At 47.3% G+C, this 19,478-nt stretch overlaps 1 protein-coding gene across 1 annotated transcript in view; it reads right to left on the bottom strand.

The window, feature by feature from the left end:
- Nucleotides 1-10,549: 10,549 nt before the first annotated feature.
- Nucleotides 10,550-19,478, bottom strand: part of QDPR (quinoid dihydropteridine reductase) — an 18,832-nt gene continuing 9,903 nt past the window's right edge. Inside the window, exons 5-7 of the mRNA XM_039838124.1 lie at nucleotides 14,067-14,175; nucleotides 12,792-12,875; nucleotides 10,550-11,232 (exon numbers count right to left, since the gene is read on the bottom strand). Coding sequence (XP_039694058.1) covers nucleotides 11,127-11,232; nucleotides 12,792-12,875; nucleotides 14,067-14,175 — 299 coding nt within the window. The 3' untranslated portion in view covers nucleotides 10,550-11,126. The remainder of the gene's footprint in view (nucleotides 11,233-12,791; nucleotides 12,876-14,066; nucleotides 14,176-19,478) is intronic.

Genomic DNA, 19,478 nt, shown 5'->3' with positions numbered 1-19,478 from the left:
ATGCTTTGCTCTCACAGAGGACTCTGCCCTGGCCTAGCTATGCGGTCTGCGCATTATCTCCCTGTCCCGCCACGTGTTCTATTCACAATCTGTCACTCAAGACCAGATGCGGAAATCAGCCTTTCTCCTAATTCAGAGAAGGATAGGGCAGAGATAAAAAGCTGAGCCAGTGGGAGCCAATAATTTTTTCAAGCACGTGAGCGCATATGCGTGCCCACATGCACATGTGCATACACACACACACACACACACACACACACACACACACACACAGGGGCTGGCTTTCCTCGCCTCCCCAAGCATCAGATGAGACAAAGGAGACATTTCATGGCAAGGAGGAAAACCAGTCCAGGTTAAATACAGCAGCCTGTTCTCTACGTGTCCCTTGCCAGCCCCGCAGCACCTCAGCAGGGCTGTGCGTCGCCCTCCCTGCCACTTCTTCCTGGCTTCTACGTGGAACAAGTCAGCTCTCCCAGGCCTCACTCCTGAATTTAACTCCAGGTTTACCTACCCTCTGAAAGGCTCCCCTAGGATACGACCTGCCCTCATTCACAGGCCGTTGGACTCCCCAAAAAGCTAAGCGTCCTCTGCCTAACACAGGTCCCTCAGGAGGCTGGTGTCATGTCCGTAAATGCCCTCTCAGAAGGCAGCAGCGGCATGAGACGGTATTTCCCCATCTTCAGTCATTCAAATAAGACCTCTGTGATTTTCAGCCCGCGTTCGCGGCATCGGCAGGGCTGCGGTCCTCCTGGCGGCTCTGGGGGACAGCATCCCGGGCGAGTCCATCTCATCGATCACGCCTTTCATGGGTCATGCCTTCACGGTGTGGTATCTTGAAAGGCCTCCCCACACCCACGGTCATCGGGGTTTCTCCTACGTCACCTTCCGGAAGTTTTATAGTTTCGTGCTTTCCTTTTAGGCCTATGATCCGTCTTAGGTTAGTTTTCGTGAAGGGCGTAAGGTCTGTGTCTACATTGCTTTTTGAACGGCCAGTTGTCCCGGCACCGCTTGTTGAGGAGACCGTCTTTGCCCCATTGTGTTGCCTTTGCTCCTTCGTCAACGGTCAGTTGACTGTGTTTTCGGGGGTCCACTCCTGGGCTCTCCATTCGGTTCCACTGGTCGATTTGTCTTTCGATCTGTTCTTGCGCCAACAGCACGCGTCTTGGTCACCATAGCTTTGCAGTAAGTCGTGAAGGAGGGTGGCATTGGTCTTCCCATTTTGTTTTCTCTTCAATATCACGTTGCCTGTTCTGCTGTGTTCTCTGTGTGAGGTTTCAACCTATCCACTCTTTATTTACTGTCTAATTTAGCCATATCCTAACAATAATATGCATGGAATCGATGGCTTTGAAGTGCTTGTTACCTATTTTCCTAATACACATTAAAATGAATACACCATTATTAAATAAAAGGCATTTGCCTGGGTCCCATCCCACTCTACACCTCCTTGTACAGCTACCCCAGCTGATCAGCACATCTGTACTTCGGAAAACTGGTATAGGGGAACACACAAGGTCCCCAAGATGAAAGACCAGAGCTCCATACTTGACTCTTCCACTCGCTGGTTTTAGGTTGGTCATTTCAATAGCCCTAGTCCTTAGTCGTCCCCTCTGTACAAGGGGTTCAGCGGGGAAAAATACTTATTTGACTTTAGCCCTACCCAGGCTGAGCGAGGGACCACAGACCACCAGACTGGCCAAAGGTTTCCACTGCCCGCTCCTAAATCTGTTCCTCTTACCTGAGCCTCCACTTGGAATCAGAAAGCTAAAGTTTAAAGCAATGACATCCCCTGTCCCCTACTCCTCCTTGTTCCCCCTGGAGCATCCATGCACTGAGCTGAGTTGACATCAAAAAAAAAAAAGCCGCTTATTATCTCCCCACATTAGCCATCTTGAATCCATTCACGTAGGTAAATGGTGAAAAATCAAGCAATCCAGTGTGGTTTAAAGGCAGGAAAGCTCAAGTAGAAGTCCAAACTCTGGCTCAAACTGTGGCTCTGTGACCTGCTTGTGGCACGATCTTAACCTCGCTGAGACGCAAGTGCCCTATTTGTAAATAGGGAAAATCCTGCTTACCTCAAAGTATTAGTGCGAAGACTCAGTGAAATAAGATACGCCCGATCTCCCGGCACCAAGCCTGACACGCGGTAGGTATTCAATAAATGTTAGTGAGGCCTCGATTGCAATCAATTACCATCGCCTAGTAGGTAGAGGTGATGGAAACTTTGCAGGGACTTGTGGCATAATGACGGGGGATAATGACAGCCTTTCCCAATGGCTGGTGTGCACTCCAGCATTCTAAACTGTTTAGTATTTTGGGGTGCTGGTGCTGGTGTTGGTGTGGGTGTGTGTGTGTGTGTGTGCGCGTATCTACACATGGATTGGGCTCTTAAGATATTGCAAGCTTGCTGATATTTAGGAAATATCTGCTACTTCTTTAAAACCTGACTTTCCACTTCCATGAAGAAAGTAAACAAGAGAAATGCAGGAAAGAGGGAAAGGGAAGGAAAGAGGAAGGCGGGAGGGAGAGAAAAAGTCAAAATGAACAGCAGCAAGTCTCCGAGGCTTGAGGTTACGTATCGATCCTAGAGCTGCTCAAAGAGCTAAGCGGAGGCGCCAGGAGGAAAAGAACATTGAACCGAGTTTCACAGGCCAGTTTTCCAAGACCACGTTGTCTCATCTGCTGCCAACGCCTGCCCCCTCGAGGACGTTCTTCAAACTGCTTGTATTTTCGGAAATAACCAAGAAACTGGGAAAAAAGCTCATGATGAGAAAATACCTTAGGCTTTTAGAGGTTCCCCATTGCCTGCAAGAAAACAATCACTAGGCAGAGACCTTTCATGATCCAGACAAACTCTCCTGCGGGCACTCCCCGTCAGCACGATATGGTCCCACAACTACAAGCTTCCATAGTTCCCCAATAATGCATTGGTAAGAGGCAGACTTGGGAATCAGACCAAGGTACAAAGCCTGACTTCTTTTTTTCCCTAGCTGTGTGACTCTGGGTAAGTTACCTAACCTCCTAAGCTTGCTCCTCATCTGTAAAAGGTGGATAATAATAGCACCTAACTCCTAGAGTAGTTGTAGAGTTAAATGAGATAAAGCATGAAAAGTGTCTTATAAATATAATATGCTCCAATACCCTTTAGCTGCTACTTATAAACTCGTGTTCTTTCTACTTCTGAACCTTTTATTTAATGAGCAGTCATTATAAACTACACGGATGACAAATAAGGCACAGATTTTAAAAACGTTGCAGTCTGGTGGAAAAGAAATGTAGACAATTTATTATATTTCTAATTTTGGCAAAGGCAGGAGTAAAGTTAAAGATTGTTCGAGCTCCCCCAAAAAGCAAACCTAAGATAAGGGATCGTAGATTTTAATTGATTTGGGGAGGTGTCGTAGGGGATAAGGATGAGGGGCTAGGAGCCTGGGAAGAGCGATCCCAGCAGGAAGGAAAGCCAACACACGGTTCTTTATGAAGTGGACCTTGTGGGCAATTGGGCTTTATCCCACTGGGACTCTCTAGGGAGCCACGAGGAATATACCTCATGCTAACTGCCTGAACGACAGAGGAGAGGACAGTTATCGACCAGCTCCTATTCCTCAAAGATCAAGAGTTGCTCCTTAGCCTGTTAGCTCCCTCACCCTCCCAGGTTCGTGCCTGGCACATTTCTGCAGGCATCCCGCGCCTCAGGGTCAAGCAAGCCGGCAGACAGAAGGCAGGACAGCTGAGGACGTGCATCGCCTTGTACATGCTCAGAGCTGGCGGCCCCGGCGAAGCCTGGAATAAACTGCGAGCAGACAGGATGCATGGCTGGGCACAAAGATGGCAGCAGAAGAGGCATACTTAACCCAGCCCAACCTCCCTGTCCTGTACCCTTCCTGGAGCCAACTTGCCAGCGCCTCAGAAGTGGATGCTCCAGCCCAGGTGAGCTCTCAGATGAATGCAGCCCCCGCTGACAACTAACAGCAACCCATGAGAGACCCTGAGCCAGGACCCCCAAATTAGCCACTCTCAAATTCCTGAGCCTCAGAAACTGTGAAGGACAGACAGTGCTGTTCTTCTAAGCCACCACGTTTGGTGATGACTTGTTCGGCAGCAATAGTCAACATGGTCCCACCCCACAGCTACCAATTCAGGACTGGGGAGGGCTTCTGGGATCCATTTTTAATAAACTCCCTGGATTATTCTTTTGACAACGAAAGTTAGAGGGAAAAGAGAACAGAAGCAGCATCTCTGGGAGCCCCAACATGCGGGAAGCTTGCAGGCCTGTGGGTGAAATAGGCAATGGTCACACCTAAGTTGGTGTTTGTTTTACTGTTTTTTTATTGAGCTATAATTGACACATAACATTGTGTAAGTTTAAGGCGTGTAAGGTGTTGATTTGATACATTTATAGATTGCAACATGATTATCACCGTAGTGTGAATCAACATCTCTACCACATCACATAATTATCATTTTTCTTCGGTGGTGAGGACAGGAAAGGTCTAGTCTCTTAGCAACTTTGAAGTTTATAAAATGCGGTGTCATTGACTATAATCACTCCGCTGTGCGTTAGAGCTCCAGAACGTATTCATCCTCCAGTTACAAGTTGTGTAGGTGTAACTGTGGGATCTGTGTTTGAAGGAGCTAGGAAATGGAAGGAGCATCAGTCTCTGAGGAGCACTGAACCGCACTGGAATAACGTGTAGCTAAAGCCAATCACACTTCCTTCTTAGCTGACAGCGCCACCAAGTGGACATTTTAAAAACTCCTCTCATCTGAGTTTTTCCCTTTTCTACACTTGTAGTGACAGGCAGCAAAGAGCCCACTGTCAACAAGAGCTGAAATTCTGATTCAGATCATGTTCGCCTCTACACCACATACCAGCGATTGACTACCGAAACTGCAATACCTTTCACGTGCCTCCCGAGGAATCTGGTTTGGACGATCAGATAAGAAAAAAACGTGAATACAGAATAAACACCAAAAAAGTGACGTTGCAAAAAGTATTTTCAAAATGTTGGGTCTGCTTCTGCCTGTAGAAGTAAATTAGTTTTTTTAAAAAGAAAATCAATCTGCATGAAATTTTTATTAACTAAAAATCTGTTTTGCCCCAGCAAGTATTTCTCACATTCATTCAAAGAAGCATCCAATTATTAGCTCTCCTGTGTGGCCCACCTCCCAGGAGGCGTGGGCCCACCTCCCATTGCAGGGTCAGGTGAAAGGGTGTTAGGCTGGAGCACAAACAAAGGATAAAGAGAATTCGATATCAAGTTTACTGATTCTGACGTTCATGTGTTTCCCAAAAAGCAGAGGCATGGGACCCGCCCCAGAGTCTTGCCTCCCATGAAATAGACAAGACCACGACAAAGCTCAGAGCCTGCAATCCACTCAGCTTCACTCTGCCCAAAGCACCTGTCTTCCTCGGCCACATTGGATGCAGTCTTGCGCATCACTCTGGCACAAGATTAAGGAAGAGGGGTGGCAAGAGGAGCTTGGCAGGTGAGGATCTGACACCGATTACAATCTGTGGGTGTTCTCTCCATATCAAGCAATTCTCGGACACCAGCTGGGTGTCCTACAATTTAACTCCATTCTGACACTATCTATCTGGTGATAGCATCCGATCCCACATGTCCAGGCTACGGACCAAACGGCTACAAATTGGAGGTTCTAAAGACCCCTCTTCAGGTTCGATGAATTTGCTAGAGTGGCTCAGAGAAACATTTTACCTACTAGATCACCCGTTTATTATAAAAGGATGTAACTCAGGAATGGCCTGATGGAGGAGATGCATAGGGCAGAATGTGTGGGAAGAGGCACGGAGCTGCCTTGCCTTCCGAGAGGGCGCCACCCCCCACACACACATCTCCCTGTGCTCGCCAACCCAGAAGCTCTCGGAACCCCATCCTTTCGGTTTTTAAGGAGGCTTCATTACATAGGCATGATGGAGTAAATCACTGGCCACTGGCCATCTACTCTTCCTCCAGCCTCTCTCCTTTCCCAGACAGAGGTCAGGGAGCTGTGGGATTGAAAGTTCCAACCTTCTAATCATGAGGTTGGTTCTCCTGGCAACCAGCCCCCAATCTTCGGATTTGTCCCCAAATCACCTCATTAATAAAAGAAAAGACACCTTTGTCATTCTCTTCACTTAGAGGCTCCCAGCCCATCACAGCAGACGAGGTTCGAGGTCAAGCAGACTCCCACAGAGTTCACAGCCATCTATACCCTCTAGGGAGGACTGCGATTTCCTCCCTTGCTCCAGGGGACTCTTCCCAGTCAACAAATATTTTGTGTCCCCTTCTCTGTGTCAGGCACTGTGCTACGTGCTGGAGATACGAGGGTGAGTTAAAGAAACAAATAAGCGAGCAGCTCTGCTTCTGTCTCGTGGGACCCAAAGGCTGAAAGGAGACTGGTGTTCATCACAAGCGCACAAACGAGGATCAAACTGCAAATCTGGAGAGGACTATGAAAGCTCATAAGGTGGGATCCGACCTAGTCAAGGGGCCAGGAAAGGCTTTATTGGAAGCCATGCTTGCTCTAGGTGAGCAGGAAGAGAGCAGCAGGGGAGCCCAGTGAAGACCCGCAAAGACCCTTTGGGGCAAGAGGGGGGTGGGAGCCAGAGCGGGCAGCCCTCCTCAGCTGCGGTTCCTCTTCAGCTCAGAACTGGCTGGAATTCAGTGAAGAGCTTAAGAAGAGCTTCGCCTCTTATATATTTAACTCTATGCCGTGCCTTTTTGAAGGGCAACGAATGCTGTCTAAAGCCTTGCCATTCTTCAGGAAGTGAGGACTATAGAGACAAGGAAAATGGGAGGAAGACACAGGAGGGTGACAAAGCCAGGCGAACACAGGGAAGGGGAGGGAGCGTGTCACGCCCCATCCACTCCGCCTTTTTCCATCACCCACCTCTTCACCTACCTGGATCAGCAATCAGAGGTCAGTTCTTTAACCTCCAGGAACGCAGCCTCCCCACCCCACCCCACCCCACCCCGCCAAACTCACGAAAGGCTAGCTCAGAGTGTGGAGGCGCCTCCCACGTGGGACCTGACTACCGCCCACAGCTGTGTCCCAGGCAAGCAGCTGTCCCTCTCTGTGCCTGTTTTCTCATCTGTAAAATGCCTTATAGTGTCGTCAGGAGGATGAAATAAATGATGTGAGGAATTACAATGGTGTCTGGCATGAAGTAGGCACCACATATTATTATCATCCCCACAGACCCAGGAGTGAAGACGAGCAGCCAGTCAAGGAGGGGGCACCTAGGCCACTACTTAAAGTGTCAAGTGTGGGGAGAGATCACACAACTAACTGAACCGCGGGGTGAAGGGGTTTACAAAATAAACAGGGACTGCCTTTCGTCAGTCCCAGTCCAACAGGCAAGATAGACAAGAAACAAATGAGGACAAACAATTAAGTAAAAGATGACAAGAGGAAACAAACCAGACTTCTCGGACAGAGGGCAGAGTCCAGTGCGAAGTCATGTCATCTGGATGACATGAGCCTCGCCCATGGCCCCGAGACGCCTCGCTCCTGAGAGCTCAGCGTGTTTCCTTCGTGTTTGCCCCACCGACCTGGATGCAGCATTTCACAGAATCTAAAACACTGTTGATTCTAAGTTACGCCGTCACTTCATGGACAAGAATACTGCCAATTACACTACGATCCACCGCCGACTGTAAGACAATTCGGTGACAACGAAATACGCGAAGGTGTACCTTCTCACTGACAAAACACAGCGGAATGTGTTTTAATATAATCGGGGTCACATCAGACTATGTCATAACACATATCATGCATTCTGCCTTTCGCTTGATACTACACCATGAGAATTTTCTCATATGACTAAGAATTGTCTGAAAATGTTTAGTACCACTAAATTGTGCTAATTGTATGGCTTATTTGTAGGCTGGTGGTAGTTTAAGCCCTGACATTTGGTTTGTTCTATTTTTTCTTTCTTCCTTGTAACAGAAGTGCCTGACTTAACCTTTGATGGTGGGGCCATTCATTTCGGAGGCAGACACTTGGGAGCCTATCTCGAATACACACATTGCCAGACACATGACCAGATAAAGAGCGAGGCTCCTTTTAGAGATCTCGGTTGATTTAATAGCTGACCCTTTGGGCTGTTTACTTTCTCATCCCACGCTTTAAATTGCCAGCTTTTACATTTTAAATTCACTGGTGAAGAGTGAGCCCACGAAACCCTCAGCCCCTCACCCTCGACCCCAAGAAAAGCAGCACCCCAGACCCACACTTCACGACCTCACTCTATGACCCCAGGTGTGCGCTGTGTCATTTCCAGGTCCTATAAGTAATAAACCTTTTTTTTAAGGTTTCTATTGGTTATTGCTGACGGGTGTCTTGCCCTCATGATAAGAACCACAAAGGCTGGTTCCACCGCAAGTCGGGCCATCGATAGGCTGAGACCAGTATAAACACTAGCATAGAATGTTGGCTGCCTGTTCGAATCCTGGCTTTTGCTGTTTTCTGTGTGAGCTTGGGCAAGTGACTTCTCTGTGTGCCTCTCTTCTCAACTGCAAAGTGGACGTAAAAATAGGAGTTTTTCTCAACAGAGTTGGGGCTTCGATGCATAAATTTTGGAGACACATTCAGTCCATAACCCTATCTCAAATCACAACCCCCACATTCCTTAACCCCTTACCTTTCTCTTTTTTCCCCCACAATTGAGCCTTTTCACATACTCTAAAATGTATTCAGCTTTTATTAGTTAATTTTGCTGTCCCCTCCCCTCACTATAATGAAACTGAGGTCCGAGGTCTTTGTCTACTTAACTCACTATACGTCCTGGGCTCCTAGATCCATTCCCATGGTAGTTCGCACTCAAAAATCACTCGATGAATGAGTGGCTGAAGCCCAAGAGAAAAACACCCCCCTTTCCTCGCTCTGTGTCCCCTTATACTCTCCTACACATTACCAGGTGGAGGCCTGAGTAAAACGCACCTCAGGAATCAATTAAGAAGTCTGGTTTCTAAATGGAATAGAAACTACCAGCTCCAGCTCCCCTGAAACAAACTACACCCTCAACAAGTCATTTAACTTCTGGGGCTGTTTCTTCTTTCTGAAAAATGGAAAACAGCTACGTGAGGTATTATTGGGAGGACAAGACGGAGGAATGTACATGTGAAGTGCCATGTAACTTGGTCACCACCGCACTTGTGACTGCACTTATGTATGTACGGCTCTCTAGTGGATGCCTTGGTCCGTTCCAGCTGCTGTGACAAAATACCAAAGACTGGGTGGCTTATAAATCAACTCAAGTTTTTCTCACGTGCTAGATGCTGAAGTCCAAGTTCAGGTGCCGGAATGGTTGAGGAAGACCCTCTTCCAGGTTACAGGCTTCTTCTTATGGTCTTCACAGGGCAGAAGGGCTAGAGACCTCGCTGGAGGGCGCTAAACCTATGCACAAGGGCTCACCTGCCAAAGGCCCCGCACCCTAATGCCACCACAGTGGGCATTAGGATTTCAACACAGGAACTTGGGAGGGGACAAACGTTCAGACCATAGCACTGGGTGACTGAACCAATCAGTCCTACCTTTCTGGTCTCCACCTTATTTTCTGTGGAACTTAGAGATCGCTTTGAAGTGTGTCAAGAATCAAGAGACTTCTCAGATGGTTAAACACAACTACCAAGATGACAGAGGAACCCCCTCCAAAGTGCGCCTCCAAAAGAACTAAAAACAGGTACTCGAATACTTGCACGTAAACGTTCGCAGCAGCTCTATTCACCACAGCCAAAAGGCAAAAACCACCCAAATGTCTATCAACAGATGAGTATATAAACAAATAGTATATTCAAACAATAGAATTTTATGCAGCCACAGGAAGGAATGAAGTACTAGTAAATGCTACAACGTGGATGAATCTCAAAAACATGCCATGTGTTATAAGGCAGACACAAAAGGCCACATGGTGTATGATTCTATTTATGTGAAATATCCGGAACAGGTAAATTCATGGAGACAGAAAGCAGATTGCCTGGTGCTGGAGGCAGGGAAATGAGGAGGAGCTGCTTCGTGGGCATGGGGTTTTAATTTGGGGTGACAAATGGGTTTTGAACTAGACAGAGGTGGTGGTTATGGAACACCGTGAACTTAATGCCATAGAATTTTCCACTTTAAAATGGTTAATGTTATAAATTTATCTCCCAAAAAATGTAAAAAAAAAAAAAAAAAAACATGGTAAAGACTCTTATAAACAGCAGCCATCTGGTGACCAGAGTTCTGGGCTTAGTTCTGCCACTTACTGGCAGTGAGGAGGTTAAATCGAGGCTCTGGGCCTCAGTTTCCTTGTTTGTAAAATGAACAGTTAGATTAGATCAGCAGTTATCTATCAGGACACCCTCCATCAGCCACATGGTCCGCTGCTTCTAAAGGCACAGGGTCAAGCCAGCACCTCGATTCCGACGTGCCCGAGAGAAAACTGTGCCTGTCACTGTGTGGAGAAGGCAGATTTCTGGGCCCACCCTGTTGAGAACAGCAGACTACAGACCACTAGCAGCCCGTGACTTCAGTACATTCACCTATGACAGTGTATGAGACATGATTTAATTGAAGATAACACAATAAACGAAGTGCGTTTATTAGGATAATAAACTCCAAACATTCACAAGTGGTTCATTTACACGCTTGACAACTGCACAGGAAAAAGAGAGCTCAACTGTCCACGGGATTTTGTTCATACCACAAAAGGAGTTTTAAGGCAGTTTAATTTGAGGCTGCAAAAACTACATCTGTGACATAAACGTAACATTCAAAGACAACTCAGGCCCCAAAATGCCCCCAATGGCAATAGTCAGCCAGCCAGCCATTGTCAGGGACAGACAGTCTCAAAGCAACGCAGGATGACACCAATACACAGGCGTCTGTGCAGAGACCTCCAACACGGAGGTGGTCGACACGTGCCAATGGTGCTAACTGGGGGCCTCCGCCCACACGTTTTTATTCCACGTGAACAGATTACACTGACTTAGGAGAGCAAATGCACACTAGGTAGGTGGAAAATAGGTCTCGCTCTCATGTACACAAACGGATGACAGAAGACACAGGGCCAGACACCACAGCTGCAATGAGACCGGTTAACGCCTCTCCTGGCAGGCCCCTCGCGGGCACTGAAACGAAGCCTAAAAATACGCCGGGGTGAGCTCCGTCTTTCCCTCTACGGTTACCACCTGGATGAGGCTTCCTGAGCTTGGTCGGTTTTTCTCTGTGATCCAGTCGTGGAAGGTTCTAGAACAAAGAAGAAAAGCTTTATAGTTCAAAAGCAAAAATCTGGACACATGCTTAAACTCACATCAGTGGCATTGGGGGCTGAAGGGGTACAGCAGCAGCTGTGAAAAAGCCACAGAGGCATCATGGGACACAGACTGAGGGCCCCGATGATTTCAGTACTTCACTCATTCGAACCTCCGAGTGGCAGGATTTGGCGAGATTTTAACTTTCATTGTTATATTTTTTCTGCATTGTTGGAATCATTTATAACAATGGTATGATTTTGAGCAGAAAAAGAGATACACATGTACACAATACTTTATGCTTTGTTATATTATCTTCCCAGAAATTTAAAAGAGAAAAAAAATCATTTTTTTTTTTTTAGCAAACATTTATGCAGCACCAATGGCTGTGCCAAGCAAATGGAAAAATATATATATAAAGCGGACTATTCCAATAAAAGACATTAAATGCTGGAATGGGGACGTTTAATAACTAACTGTGTGGGGAGGGGCAGCTAACCCTGCATGGGATTCAAGACAACCTCTAAGAAGACAGAAATAAGAAAAGGCGTGAGAAATTCACACGGTTGAACAAATGGCAGATAATTTTTAAAACATTTACTTTGGGTGTTGAGTACGCCACCCCTTTACCCATCCCCCAGCTGGGACTCTGGACCTTCTTTAAGTGGAAGGCACTCGAAGTTCTTGGGGTCTTCCTTGGTGCCCATCTGCAGCCGTCTGGACCACAGCTGGTTTCCTGCTGAGTCAGACAGAGCTCTTCCTCTGAGGGCTGAACGAGTCCAGGCAAGGTACACAGGCTCAGTACATAAAGCGCTGTTACAACTCCCTGAAGCACTGTAATATGGCATGACGCCCGTCTCCGGGGGCCGGGCAGAGCTGGGGGGCAGCCCTGAAGGGGACTGGTCACGTTTGGATGTGGGGGGTGGTGCCTGTTACTTGTGCAGGCTATAAATTGCCTTCCTCCTGCACTGTCGTCAGCAGACTGGAGAGAGAACAGCATTCTAACTATGGACGGCACAGAAGGTCATGTGCTCCCGCAGACGTCAAAGCAAACTTGACGCCAACTCGTCACGGGAGTTTGCAAACACCACAAACGAGTGAACGTGATTTCTGGAACGGGATGGCTGCCCCGGCTCACCCTCTGTGGGTTGGCACTGACTCAGACCCGTGACCTCAGACGTTCCATCTAGAACCTGGGTCCTAGATCAATGTCTCTCTCAGGTGCTGCTGAATTGCAACCACAATTCAAAGCCTGGTGGCCACCACGACTTCCATTATTTTTGCAACTCCAGCATTAAGCATGATCCCTGGCCCAGGAGGCAGTACCTGCCAGCGGAGTGCTTAAGGCGACAGCGTCTGCAGCCATGCTGCCTGGGTCAGACCCTGGCTCTGCTGTGTGACCTCAGGCAAGGTTTTGGTACCCTCCCCAAAAGACCGTGGGTTTTGGTACCCTCCCCAAAAGACCGCCTCTTCTGGGCTTGTCCTCCAGCCCAGAAGAGGCAGAGAAGGGGGCTGGAAGCTGCCTGGCCCCAACATCACTGCCATGGTACTCACTCGACGAGGAACTCCAAGGGCGTCCAGGAGCCGAAGTCGGCTTCGGGCATCGATTTCCTGTTCATCGGGGTGTCCAGGGTGACCCTGTGGCACACAGAGGTAAGCCCGTCACTTGTGCCTCCCCTTTATGACAACAGCCGCCCGGCCTCCTCGGCCGGGAAGAGGCGCCATGAGCCTCTGGCATCAAGGGGGGCAGATTTCCGTAAAGAGATCACATGAAGATGACCAGAGAGGCCAGGAAGCCATCCACACTTACAGAGGGCACATCCCAGCGTCATTCAGCGAGGTGCTTTGTGACTCGCCCTTTCAGCAGACAGGAACACAATGAAAGAGCCGCATTTTGCCTTTTTAAAAAATAGTCTTTACTGAAATAAATTGCTTTACTGTTTATTATGTCTTCATTCACTTCTAAAATGTGGCAGACTCATTTCTCAGGATTTTTTAAGTATAATGATAAAACCTCTTTAAACACGGGGAAAAGATGGCCACATCCATCATTTTGTGGCTATTTCCCATGAAACCTTATGATTTTCAGCAAGAGAGCAGAGAATTCATGTATGTATGACTTTCTCCAGAACATTCGGGCTTTGGGAATCATTCAAAACAGCTGTGGGACCAGGCCACAGGATTACAGAAGTTCACAAATAAAAGGGGACAGACCAGTCCCCTGACAGTCCCAACGTCTTTACAGGACTAGAGGCAAGAGACAAGCCAGCGGGTGCCGGAACCCTTCCCGCAAGAAGGAACTCTCTGCCTCCAAAGCAGCTGGCTCCCCGGGACAGCTGACTGGGGACCTTCTTCCCGATCCCGGGTGGGACAGTCTCCCACAGTGTCCCATATGCTCCCTCAGACACCCTCCCCGCCTCCACACACACAAAGACTAAACACGGTCTCTCGTCCACACGGACCTTACAATGACCTGAAAGACAGGACGGCGAATACTAACATGAAACGTGTAGATTGGTTTTTAATAAGGAGGCAGGGAGGGAAGGAAAGAGGCAAGGAAGACAGCGCCATCCCACCGGCCAGCCCAGCACCGTGGCCCAGATCACCCAACACTCGAGGCTCTTCCGGGCCCTTGGAGAGCCCTAGGAGCCAAGGTGACAGCACACACAAGCCTGTGGTGCAAGGTGACTCTAGGGGCACATGTGAGCTCTCGTGGGGTCTCGCCTCTCTCTAGTCCCCCACAGCATTCGGCTACAGATGTTCGCGAAAGGCCACAACCACAGTGACAACGGAGAATGGCCAGAGGTGAGCAGAGACGGGAGCACTTACGGGAGCACGGCGACGGCCGCAGACCCAGCCGGCATGCCGCTGTTCTTCCCCGCGAGGCTCTGGCACAGCTGGTGGACGGCGCCCTTGGCCATGCCATAGCCGATCATCCCTGGGAAAGGGGGAGAAAACAGGTCAGGGACCACTGGCCGCCACTGGTGCGCGCAAAGACCACCACGTCAGGGTCCGGAGGAGGCCAGGAGGAAGAGAAGGGTGGACACCTATGGACAGAGGGGGGAAGAAATACAACATATCAAGTGCTCCCACTATCCGCCCGGCGCTTAACATTGATCCCAAAAGCCACGAGGCTGACCCTACTTTGACTGCTGAGGAAACTCAGGCTGGGACACGGGGGGTGCCGCGCCCTGACTCACACGCACACTTGCGCCAAGGCCGACAGAGAGGCAAAGGCCAGGCGAGAACCACTGACAACTGCCTGTGAGCAGAGCCGAGCTGCCATCGCGAGTGCAAGCTTCAGAGTCAGGCTGCACGGGTTCAAATCCCAGCTCTTCCACTTACCGCTAAAGAAATCCTGGGCGAGTTCTCAAAACCCCAGTAATCCTCAGTTACCCCATCTGCAAAATGGGGATAAAGTACTTAAATCTGTACTCAGCACAAGGTGGGTGCTCAATAAATGTTGCCTGTCGAATCAATCTAGGTGACGGCCCAAGTCCGACTCCCTGTGTAAAATATACCACTGGAGCAACTCTGATGTACGTATTCATGCCGCCTATGAGTCTTCCTCTGCTCCCACTAACCAGCGACTGTTTGCTGGCTGAAGCAAAGCACGCTTTTATCTGCCCTGCTGACATGTGGCAGGAACGGGGTCTCCTCTCTCTACATCCCCCAGGGCACTCAGCTGCAGATGCTCACTGAACGCCACCTAAATGCCACAACCACAGCAACACAGAGAATGGTTCACTGCTGTAAACTCCTCTCCTCCTTCAGAAAACCACTACTTCTTTCAGAAGTCAGGGGTCTCTTTAAAAGCTCCCAGCTCGCACGCTGTCTAAAGTGTAACAGTAGAGGAGGCATGAAAGGTCCAGGGAGGGGTGGCTGAGGAACCAATCACCAAACGGCTTCCACAGCAAACCCCGAATTGCAAAAGAGGGTCAAGATCTCAAAGTTATTTAGAAGCACAGCAGAATATTTCACCATCCCCGGCTCCTGTTTAATCAGGGGCAAGAGGCCAACAGCAGTATAAGGACCTAAAAACTCTGCAGGGATTAAAAGAAACCAGCGTAGGAATCTCATTCGTCCAGGCCCATCCCCAGGGCTCACTCTTCGTTCCATTTGAAAAATACAAGAGCAGGAATCCGATGAAGAAAGAAAGAATCAGCGACCAGCAGCCCTGATGGTTTAATTCTACAGAATTCTGCACGTGCAGGTGAGGGGATCATTTGCCAAGATGCGAAAGAAAACAAAATTTCATTAGGAAGATAAATACTTTTCTCCCAATTATAAAGTGATCGACGTAGTCCCTCAAGTCTGATTTCTAAAATAGCCAAAGAAAAGTGATCGTGATCACTTTAATACAGTAGATAATCTACAAATACAGCCCTGAAAATGAGCAGGCGGGGGTTTTCTCAGTACCTTCCCAAGTGAAAATACAGCTTTTCATTTCTGAACAATTCTCCGGTTTGAAGGACCACTAAGCCTCTTTATCATTTACTTTCAATTTATACGTGATTTTTCTTGGGTCTGAATCAAAGCTGTAAGATTTCACGACTCAAATAAGTTTAACGACATCCAGCTAAGAGCTTAAAAAATGAACATACCTGTTAACATCTAAAGCAGGAGTAGCTAGGCAAAAATAAGCCTGGAGTAAAGGAAAATAGTTCACATTTACCAGACTCCCTGACATACCTTCCAAAGGTGTTTACATCCATGAAGATGTCTGCAAGTCACGAGCACCATATAAAGGAAGCCTTTTTATTATCGATCCTTATCTTACAGACAACGAAACTGAGGCTCAGAGAGGTTAAGTAACTTATCAAACACCACACTGTGCTCAGAGAGGTTAAGTAACTTATCAAACACCACACTAGCAAGACCACAATAGGAAACCAAACTGTGTCGTTCCAGAGCCCACAGTCCTTATCAGTATCCAAAACTAGAAACGAAGGATAGTTACAAACCAAAAGAAAGTGGGAGACTGCTTTGTCCTTTAAAAAAACTAAGTCTTTTGGCCCGAGGGTTTTCTTTTTTAAATGTCAAGCTATTACCCATGTCTCTGTTTGCTCGCTACTGCCTCTGCTCTATGTCACCCTTAATAAAAGTCAGATCCCGACTAAACTTACATTTGACATTTACGTGGCTCTGATGACCACAATAGCCACGGACTTGTAAGATCATAAGCTCTGAGAAACAAAATAAGAAAATGAGTGGCACGAAGTTGTTGATGTGTAAGAGCCGCACAGTTCAGCGAGTTACATTAAAATTTAAAGAGGTGCTCAAGGTCTCTACCACTTACTGACAAGGTCTAAAAACAGCTCTCCCCACCCTTTTTTTTTTCAAAGATGAGTTTAACTTAGGTAGTAGAGGTAGACATTTTCTGTCTCTGTATTGGACCCCGCGCCCCAGCCGCCCACTTAAATTCCCTGAGCCCTATCGAAAAGGGAGTATTATGGGTTGAATTGTATCTCCCCCAAAATGTCTATGTTGAAGCCTCCACATCTCAGAATGACTATATTTGGAGATGGGGGTCTTTAAAGAGGTAATTAAGTTAAAATGAAGTCATTAAGATGGGTCCTAATCTAGCATGACCGGTGTCCTCAGAAAAGACTGGGACACAAACACACACAGAAGAACGACCTCGTGAGGGCACCAGGTGAAGATGGCTATCTGCGAGCTAAGGAGAGAGGCCTCGGAAAGAAAGCGACCCTGCTGATGCCTTGGTCTTGAACTTTCAGCCTCTAGAATTAGGAGAAAATATGTTTCCGTCATTTAAGCTGGCCAGTGGTACTTTACTATGGCAGCCTGAGCAAACTAACACAAGGCATAAAAAATCCAGAGAAAACTTGGATCTGCACAACATAATGGAAAAAATACATAATTTAGAAATGATCGGGGTTCTGGTTCAAAGGAAGCTTGCAACCTACTTACTGTATAAACCCAGGCAAATGACTTAATCTACGTTTTAGCTTTTTTCTTACCTGTAAATTGAAAATGATGATGACATCAACCCCAGGATTAAATAAGAATAAAATGAAATAAAGTGACTTCTCAGAAGACTCACTGTATGCTTTACACATCAGTATTTCTAATGCTTTACAGCTACTCTCAAGGTAGATGCTACTGTCATTATTTATAATTAAGGAAACTACAGCAGAAATGTGGCCGAATAGATAAATAATTTGTTCAAGACCACACAGCGTGGATGCACAATCTACCCTGGCCTCTCTCACTCTGTTTCCAGCTCCCCGAGGACAACATCAATGAAAGGCTCACGAGTCCTTCCCCTAAAACATTTCAGGCCTAAAGGAAACAAAGTCCACCTGCTAAAGCACCGCGGAGGGTGAAGGGCTTCAATACCCCTCAGCCCATGGAGGCTCCCCGCAGCCCCCGTGAGTAGCCGACGAGCATGAGCACTCCCCCTTCACAGGCCGCGAGGTGAAGGCTTACCAGGAGTCCCCTCGAGGGCGGCCTTGGCACCAGCCAAGGTCAGGAGGCCTCCTTCCTTGAGATGCTTGGTGGCCAGGTGGCTGGAGATGGTCGACGTCCACATGCTCTGCTTCCACATCAGGTCACAGTTTTTAAAGAGAGCTGAGTGGGGGGAAAAAAAAAAAAACGGTACGTCGGCTCAGCATCGGCAGTGAAGAAACTGAAAAGTGAGCTCAACTCATGACACCTGATGACACTAGTATGAGCAGCACAGGGCTGACAGCCAAACATCGGGATTCGAACCCAGGCCATGCGATCACCGAGTCTCAGCTTTCTCACCTGCAAACCGGTAAAATTGTAGCCAGTTAAGTGAGGGCCATTCATAAACATGTGGGACTGGCTTTAATTCAAAGATTGTTCTTTATAAAGGGCATTAGATTTGGAAGAAGAACCCGTATGTCTCAGTCAGGTTTAAGCCATGATAAAAATCTGAGGGATCATTACCACATGGACACAGAGAGGCTTTTTACAGAACTATACTTTTTATGGCTGAAAATTTAACATAGCTTTAAAGACTCTTTAAAAGAAAGCTTAGGTAACAATCAATTCACACTTAACTCTCTGGCCTTGCTAGAGATGTAATGAGGAGGAACAGATGGTAATGTATGTCACACCCCAGCTGGGGACCTGTCTCTTTGCCCCCTTACAAGAAACACAGAACCCTGTGAGGCCAAATCCAAGATCCAGAAAGAAAGCCCTCTTGATACCGGGGCGTTGAGGGGTGTCTTCATTCAGTGATAACCAAGGTATTGCATTTCCCTGATAAAAAAGACTAGAAAAAAGAATGTTTGATAGACCCACATTAATCACTTCTTGTTCCCAAAATATACGAAAGGCCATCAGGACGTTTTGTCAACTTGATCACCCCACAGAATACCAGTCTCACAGAAAATCAGCTCCTTTTTAGATGGTGGAATGATAGTATCAGAAAACCACCATTTTCCAACCCCCGCTAGGATTCAGGCAGTGGATGCTTAAAACCATTAGGTTTTAGGAATTTAGGGTTTCAGGATGTTTTGGAACGGCATATTCACACAAGATGCCCAAGTACCACCGCACAGGTAGCTTACCAATTGCAAAAAAAAAATGCGGCTTTACAATGGGAGTCTACCAGCTACCGTCTTAACCAAGCACCAAATCTGGCATCACCACGGATAGGTAGGGCGATCTGACAAGGTTAAAGTCCCACGGCTATGAGCAGGAAGTACGCGTTACTCAGGTACAGTTCTCGCCTCTAAAATATTTAACCTGAATCTAAGCAAGTCCCTGGACCTAGGTTCCGGTCCACGGGAAAAAGGATAAGGGATAAGGAACAAGGTAAATGATATCTTAAAGAAACGGTTAGACAAATTCATACATAGGACATTCCATATGAAAAAGGCCCTGCCTTGCCAAGTCTGACACAGGAAAAAAAATATATACAGATAGACTAAGAACGACGAAATGTAGTATATAAACTCTGACTGGAATAGTTTAGGGGAAAAAGATTATAAACGATATGGATAAACTGGGAAATTTGAATATGGGTTGGATAGTATTAACCTTACAGAATTATTATATGGGTTGGACAGTATTAACCTATACAGAAAATTATGTTAATTTTCTTAGATATAATAATGGTAATATGAAAATGGAGGAGAATGGGATTATTCTTTGGGGACGCATGCTGAAATAGGAAGAGAGCCCACTTACTTTCAAGTGGTTAACCGAAAAATTCACAGTACACACATGCGAGAAAGCCAGAGCATGCAA

Source organism: Pteropus medius, unplaced genomic scaffold (genome assembly GCF_902729225.1).
Source record: "Pteropus medius unplaced genomic scaffold, Ma_sr-lr_union100, whole genome shotgun sequence".
Taxonomy (NCBI): Eukaryota; Metazoa; Chordata; class Mammalia; order Chiroptera; family Pteropodidae; genus Pteropus; species Pteropus medius.
Note: the sequence above shows the minus strand (reverse complement) of the source record. Positions and strands in the feature narration are given on the sequence as shown.